This window comes from Coptis chinensis, chromosome 4 (assembly GCF_015680905.1).
Source record: "Coptis chinensis isolate HL-2020 chromosome 4, ASM1568090v1, whole genome shotgun sequence".
Classification (NCBI taxonomy): domain Eukaryota; kingdom Viridiplantae; phylum Streptophyta; class Magnoliopsida; order Ranunculales; family Ranunculaceae; genus Coptis; species Coptis chinensis.
Genome location: NC_141459.1, coordinates 60871664 through 60879665, shown reverse-complemented (window position 1 = coordinate 60879665; position 8002 = coordinate 60871664). Strand labels below are relative to the sequence as shown.

The 8002-nt window shown below is 43.6% G+C and overlaps 1 protein-coding gene across 1 annotated transcript; it reads left to right on the top strand.

The window, feature by feature from the left end:
- Positions 1 to 2690: 2690 nt before the first annotated feature.
- Positions 2691 to 3284, top strand: LOC147504262 (uncharacterized). The gene has a single exon (XM_086605118.1). It carries the CDS (start codon positions 2691 to 2693, stop codon positions 3282 to 3284), a length of 594 nt encoding a protein of 197 aa, XP_086461244.1.
- The last annotated feature ends 4718 nt before the right edge of the window (positions 3285 to 8002 follow it).

Below are 8002 nucleotides of genomic sequence, written 5' to 3'. Positions count from 1 at the left end.
CTAAGCAAATCGTTCTATATCATGACTCAGCATATCTTCTTGAAGCAATCATTACCAAAGCTGCACTTACACAAACTACTGCCGTAAGCTTAACCACTACCGCAAGCTACTAACCACTGCAACTAATCCCTATCATTACAACATTCCTACCAACACCATTCTCACACTCCTCAATCTCCACCCTACATTTGAGTTGGTCTTTACACGTGTTAGGTTAAGATTCACCTTCACCCTCTATAAATACCTCCCTATGAACTACACCAGACCTGATTCTTCTCTCCCCCCAAAATCAAGAGAAAGATATGTAGGCAGTTCGCTCAAAGAACGAACTCGGTCTGTCCAATAATCAATCTCTTTTCCCCTCCTAATCTTGTATGTGAAGGAATACTAAAACGCTTCTTTACACTCACCTTCAAGAAACTATCAAGAGATTCAATGTTCGTTAGAAGAAAAAAAAAGGATAAGTATCAAAGTAACATGGCTATACGCAATAACTTACCAAACACTTGAATTGCCGACACTATCTTATTCAACTCGGGAACTAAATTTAGCAAAGTCATGAAACAAAAGCCTTTCTTCAGTCTTCACACATTTAGCAAAATAGAACACGCAAGTCAATGATACTTACATCTTGAATGTCAACAATATCGTGTGAGCTAACACCTGCGTTTAGTCCATAAAGTAGACCTTGAACAAATTTATAGAAGCAATCGGGGTCATCACAAACAGAGAACGCATGAACCTGTATGACCAAGATCTCAATATCAAAGTGCTTTCTCAATTACAAACTTGGCAAACAGAACTATATAATAGCACATACTTTTGCCTTCAACTTACTCAACCATGATCCCAAGGAAAGACCAGCTGTAGTGGCCTAATAACTTGAGGTGGACTATGTCAACAAGATAAAGAATGGGAGGTAATATAATAGGGGAAGTCGAGGAGTATGGAATCAGGACCGTGGAACCCTAAACCGCGGACGTGGCATTGGTACGGTGGATAGAGGGACCGAGGGATGGAAAGACAGGTAGACGAAACAGATGAAGAGGAGAAGGGGTATAAAAAGAAGAACAAGGAGAGGAAAAAGGGGGGGAGGCCGCATAGTGAGAAAAGAGAGAGGGAGAGAAAGAAAGAGAAAAAGAGAGGAGACTAGCGAGAGTTAGAGCTGTGAGTTCTTCGGTTCTTATTTGTTGCTTATACTTAGGTTTTAGGTTCATACATTTGGCGTCGTCTGTTGGGAACCAAGAGAGTGTAGAAGATAGAAATGGCACCAAACGTAAAGAAAGGGGTAGGCAGACCAAAGAGGGTAGTGGTACAAGATCTAACACCGGAGGCGGTGATTGATGAGGAGGCATATCGAGAAGTAGAGCATGAAATAGGAGACCCAGCTTATGCGATAGGAGATCGGGAGACTGAGAAAGGAGAATGACGAACTGAGGAGAGAAAAAGAAAGAGCGGAAGAGGAAGAAGGGGAAGAAGCAGGTGAGGAGTCTGAAGATGAGGAGGGCGGACTGAACCTTGTCGAAAACCCGGTGGCTGGCTTGACCATGGAACAAGTTCAGGAGATGATAGATAATGATAGAGAGGCGAATCGGCAACAAACAAAGGGCCGGGGGGGGGGGAGGCGGGGTGGAGCGGCTAGCCAAGTGGTAGCTGGACTAAATCGCAACCCATTAGAGGATGATGTCTGGGCGTCAGAGGTTTCAAAGAAATTCAACTAACCTAGGTTCGAAAGGTATGATGGCAAAGGAGACTCGGCTGACGACATCCATCATTTCCGACAACAGATGCCTCTCTGGCAAGAGGATCGATATGATGGACTACAATGTATGATGTTCCCAGCTAGTCTGAAAGGAGGGGCGTCGGACTGGCATTACCGGTTGCCAGCAGGAAGCATAAGGAACTTTCAAGAATTGGAACAGGCATTTATAGATCACTTCATACACCAGAAAAAACGAGTGGTGGCTATCGCGGTATTATTCAATGTCTGACAAAAATCTACGGAGTCAGTGAGGGAGTATTTGTGTCGATTCAAGGACGAGAAATTGAAGGTAAAAAATCTGGATGAGAGAATCCCAGTGATCGCATTTGAAAGAGGGTTGCGGCCAGGAACAAGAGTACACCAGTCGGTGGCGAAGAACGAGATTGCAACCTTGCATGAGTTGTATCCGCGAGTGGAAAAATATATCAGGTATGAGGACACTATACAAAAGGAGTCTAAGAGGTCAGGAAAAGCAGTGCTATCGTTGGAGAAAGGCAGAGAACACCGAAGGGCGGGGGCATCTAAGAAGGAAAGCCGGGGTATAGCGGATACCCGCCAAGGGCTGAAAGAAGTCGGGAGGGGATTCGAAGGGAAAACAGAGAAAGGAAGCCATACTGCGAGATAGAAGTGACACCGCTGAATAGACCCCTGAGTGAAATATTGCCATTGATTAAGAACTTACATGGATATGAAGGGTCGCGAAACACCCTAGTAGAACTACCTGATAAACCTTTCTGCTCCTATCATCAGATACGCAATCATGAGACCGACGACTGTTATGCACTAAAGTGGTTGGTTCAATGATTGGTGGAAAAAAGGAGGATGAGGGAGTTTGTTAGAGGAGCACAGAATGAAGAGCGCATGCCGCACCAGGACCGGATACTAGGAACTATTAATGTGATTTTTAGTGGAGAGGTACTGAGTCACAATGCTCATAGATAGGGTGAAGAGAACTGCGAGCATCCAGCAGATCAATGATGGGACAGACAGACCGTGGCAAAGAGTAGGGACAACAGAGGACAGAGACAGGATTGTCTTTAGTAGTGCAGATCTACGGGCAGTGGATTCTCCCCATGAAGACGCATTGGTCATCACAGTGGCAATGGGCAATTACATGGTGAAGAGGGTGTTGATCGATAGTGGAAGTGCAGTGGATTTGTTATTTAAAGGAGCTTTGGAAGAAATGGGGATTGATCATGGGCAATTGAGGCCTCCGAGTATGACGGAGCCTATGGGAGAAGTCTTATTGCCTGTAACCACGGGTCCAGTAACGGTCTTTGCACGGTTTATAGTGGTATATTCTTCTTCGCAGTACAACGCAATTTTAAGGAGGCAGTGGACTCACAAGATGAAAGTTGTCCCGTCAACATACTATCAAGTGATACGGTTTCCCACCCCGACAGGCATGTATGAAGTTCGTCGAGATCAGGTGACAGCCAAGAACAGTCACCGAGGTACAGTGAAACGGTTGATCCGTGGACCAGAAAAAGAGAGCTCAAACCCTAGGAAGAGGCAGGCATAGCAATTACAGTGCGCCTCTGTGGAGGGGGAGGATGAGGCAACGGTGGATCTGAAGACACTCGACGAGATTGAAATAGTGAATATTAGGGAAGGGGAGGAAGAGAGGTTCACCGCGGTAGGGTCTAGTTTGCTGGAGGAGTGGAAAAGTAAGTTAATATAATTCTTGTCAGAAAACAAAGACGTGTTTGCATGGGTTATTGAGGATGTTACAGGGTTAGACCCGGAGTTCATGTGTCATCGGCTACACATGAAAGAGGACACCAATCCAGTGAGGCAAAAGATGCGGAGCATTAGACAAAAGTTCATGGAGGGCATTCGTGAAGACGTTGTGCGGTTAAAAGGAGCTGGAATAATACGAGAAGTGGAATTCACAGATTGGTTGTCCAATGTGGTCGCAGTACCAAAAAAGAATGGCAAGGTTCGTATGTGCGTCGATTTTACAGATGTGAACGTAGAGTGCCCGAAAGATAGCTATCCCATGCCGCGGGTGGATGAATTGGTGGATAGGACAGCAGGATTCAAAATATTTTTGTTCATGGATGCATCTATGGGATATAACCAGGTCACAATGTACGGACCGAATCAGGAGAAGATAGCATTTGTTGTAAAAGGCGGCATGTATTGCTATACTAGGATGCCATTTGGATTGAAGAATGCTGGAGCCATTTTCCAGCGGCTGGGCGAGAAAATTTTCAAAAGTAAGATTCGGAAGGGGATTGAGATATACATAGATGACATGGTGGAGAAAAGCATGTCGGAGGAGGAGCATTTAGAGGGATTAAGAGAGACGTTCGGGATACTATGAAAGTACAATTTGAAGCTAAATTCAGAGAAATGCACATTCAGAGTGACCACAGGAAAGTTCTTGGGCTACATTGTTACTCGGCGGGAATAGAGGCTAATCCTGAACAGATAAGAGCCTTGGTGGAGATGCCGTTACCGCAGAATGTCAAGGAAGTACAACGGTTGGTTGGTAGGGTTGTGGCGTTGAATAGGTTCATTTCCAAGTCATCTGACAAATGCAGGCCGCTGTATTGTTTACTGAGAAGCACCCCAGATTTATTGTGGACATTAGAATGCGAGAAGGCGTTCCAAAAGTTGAAGAGGTATTTGGGTAAGGCTCCCTTGCTATCTCGGCCAGAGCAGGGGGAGAAGTTATACTTATATTTGGGGGCTACCGAGTATGCAATTAGTTCAGTTCTTGTCCGTCTAGTCGACATAATGGAGAAACCAGTGTATTTTTAAAGCAAAACATTGTTGGGTGCAGAGACGCGATATAGTAGAATTGAGAGATATGCACTTACGTTGATCTTCTCGGCTCTAAAGCTAAAACCCTATTCGAGTCACACTCGGTGGTGGTGGTGACTAACATGCCACTCAAACAAGCACTAAGGATAGAGAAGTCAGGTAGAATGTTGAAATGGGTAGTGATGCTTAGTTCGTATGAGATACAATATCAGATAAGAACCGCGGAGAAGGCGCAGGCGGTAGCGGAGTTTCTGGATAAGTTCCCCGCAAAAGATCCCACTTGGGGAGAAGAGATAGTCATGGAACCGGAGAGGGACGGGGAGCCCGACTTACTAAACCCTTAGGATAAGAGGAATAGGTGGAGAGTATTTATAGATGGATCTGCCACTGACACATGCAGCGGGATATGAGTTGTATTGGTCACGCCTGGTAATAACATAATAGAACAGACCATGAAACTAGGGTTCGCAGCATCAAGTAGCGAAGCAAAGTATGAAGTAGTGATAGCGGGGTTGAGGATGGTCGAGGAGTTAGGATTAAAGGAACTGACAGTGTATTCCAACTCAAATCTAGTGGTTTGTCAGGGTAATGGAGGGTTCCCTACTTGATGTTCGTGAATGGCTAAGTGTTTGAAGGTGGTGCACGAAAGGTCCAGCAAGTTTGTGAAGCGTAGATTTGTACACTTGGGTCGTGGTGAGAATAGGCATGTGGATGCCCTCGCCTACGTGGCTAGAGCCATACCCAGGTCCAATGAAAGAACGATACGGGTAGGAAGACTGGAGAAGCCAAGCATAGAGGAGGTGATGGAGGTGTGTCAGGTTGCAGAAGAAAGAAAGGAAGTGACCGATAAGAAAGAAAGAAGAATGTTGGAACAGGCTTCTCAGAGATATGTTATGTTGGAAGGTGAACTGTACCGAAAGAACTTCAATGGGCCATTATTGAAATGTCTAGGGCTGCAGTTAGCCTTAAAGGTGCTAGCAGAATTGCATGAAGGGGACTGTGGGAGCCACTCTGCTGGGAGAACTACGGCACATCGACTATTGACACAGGGCTACTTCTTGCCCCATATGAAAAGGAATGCAGTGGAATTCGCTAAGAAGTGTGACAAGTGCCAGAGATTTTCACAGCTGATATTCACTCCCACGGAACCTCTACATAATGTCTCAAGTCCGTGTCCTTTTGCTCTGTGGGCGATGAATATCGTAGGGTCACTGCCCATGGCTAGTGGCAAAAGGTGATATATGTTGGCAGCCATGGACTACTTCACCAAATGGATAGAAGTCGTACCTTTGCAACAAGTGAAGGAGACGCAGGTGATTAAGTTTCTATGGGAGAACATCATATGTCGGTTTGGGCTGCCATATGCCATCATTGCAGACAATGGGACACAGTTCACGGGAGCAAAGGTGACTGAGTTTCTACAGGCATACAAGGTGAAACAAGGGTTCTCTACTCCCTATAACCCCGAGGGCAACGGACAAGCTGAATCTTCCAACAAAACGATAATGAACAACCTGAAAAGGAAGTTAGAAGACAAGAAGGGCGCGTGGGCAGACAAGTTGAACCATGTTCTGTGGCTTATCAAACCATACCTTGAACAACCAACAAGGAGACCCCATTTGCCTTAGCATACGGCGTCGAGGCCGTGATCCTTTCAGAGATGGTGGCAGCTACTATGAGAACCAAAGCCGTGGAGGAGGGATTGAATTGGCTCATCTTGGCAGGGGATTTGAACTTGGCTGAAGAGAAAAGAGACTCAGCCTGCATTCAGTTAGAAGAGTATCACATGCAATTACAGAGGCAATACAACAAACTGGTCAAGCCGCGGCAGTTCAAGATAAGAGAGTTGGTTCTCCGCCGAGTGACTCTAAGCACAAAGAGAGAAAAAGATGGGAAGTTGGGTCCAAATTGGGAAGGGTCGTACACCATGGTGGAAGTCGGAGGGGCTGGTACTTATAAGCTACGAACAATAAAGGGCAAGATGATAAAGAAGTTGTGGAATGTAAGAATGTTGAAAAAGTTTTACAAGTAAATATAATGAAATTGCAAGGCAATTGATAAGTGCTTAAAAAGTGCAATTTAACCCTCGATTATGCCTCTTGTTTAGCCATCTTAGTGGACTAATAGTGTTTGTAAGTTTTGTTTGATGATTATACAAGTGAAAAAGAGAGTTTTGTGGAATATTAGAGAAAAAGGAGTAAAACGGAGCAATTCAGAACATTAAATATCACATGGGAAGCCCGTGGACAATCATAGAGAAGGCCAAGGAATTGAAGCTATTAAAGATGCGACTTGGACCTACTTTAAAGCCTATTTGGAAGCCCAAGGCCAAAGGATTCGTTGCTTGGACCAAAACCCGCAAAAGAGGATATAAGGATAGAGCAGAAGAGACAAAATAAACTACCGCATCTGGGACGCATGGATCGCGCATCCGGACGCATTGCTTGCGTCTGAGACGCATGGATAGTGCGTCCAGACGTATGAAACGACACTATAGCCAATTCTTTCTCAGTTTTGGAGACGAAGTTGGACTCTGAAAGAAGTTGATTTGTATTAGGAAACAAATAGAGGTTTGGAATGCTTCTAGAATTCATTGTAACCCCTATAAATAGAGGACCCAAGTGCCTCATGTAATTGGCCAATTCAATTTTATTCTCGTCTCCAGAACTTGAGGCAGAGAGAGATAAATAAAAAAAGATTTGGTTTTAACTAGCCAAGTCTTAATAAGTTAGTCTTTCTAGTCTTATGTTTTTCGACTCTTCTTCTTCTCGTTCTTCGTGTTCTTCCTTCTTTATGGAAGGCTAATCTTCTCCTTCAAGGGAAGAGATGAAGCTGGTGCTTAAGATTTAATGATTCTTCTGGTTTATGGTGTTCTTCAATCAGGTTAGTTCTTTATGTTTTTAGTTATTAGTTTCATTGCCCAGACCAGGGGATGGAAGTATAGATTAAGGTTTTTATTTATTGCAATCGAATATCATGCTAGTTTAGGGTTTTCTTTATTGCAATTGAATATTTGCTAGATACATGCTTTTATTTATTGTAATTGAATATAATGCTAGAATACAGTTTTATTTATTGTAATTGAATATTATACTATTATTCTCTACTTTTCTTCTAGTTATATAGTGTTTTAGAGTAAGTAAAGTATTCCTTGTGTTTGCCTTAAATGGTGATTCATTGAATAGTTGTCCAAGCTCACATAAAAAGAAAGAAGATACTAGTAACATGAACATAGGAAAAACCTTAAGTAGAGTTAATTATTAACGATGTTTCATCCAAGAGGGCATCGGCACTCGCTCGATTGCCTAATTGTAGTCTACTTGTGAGAACAACCATGAAACAAAAGGTCATTGAATCAGATGTATCGGTGGATTCTAATCTCTTGAATTCCCTCTCCTATAAATTCTCAATAGTTTAGCTAGTTTAGTTTAGTTTAGCATTAGAATCTACAATATCTATAATCAGAGTTTT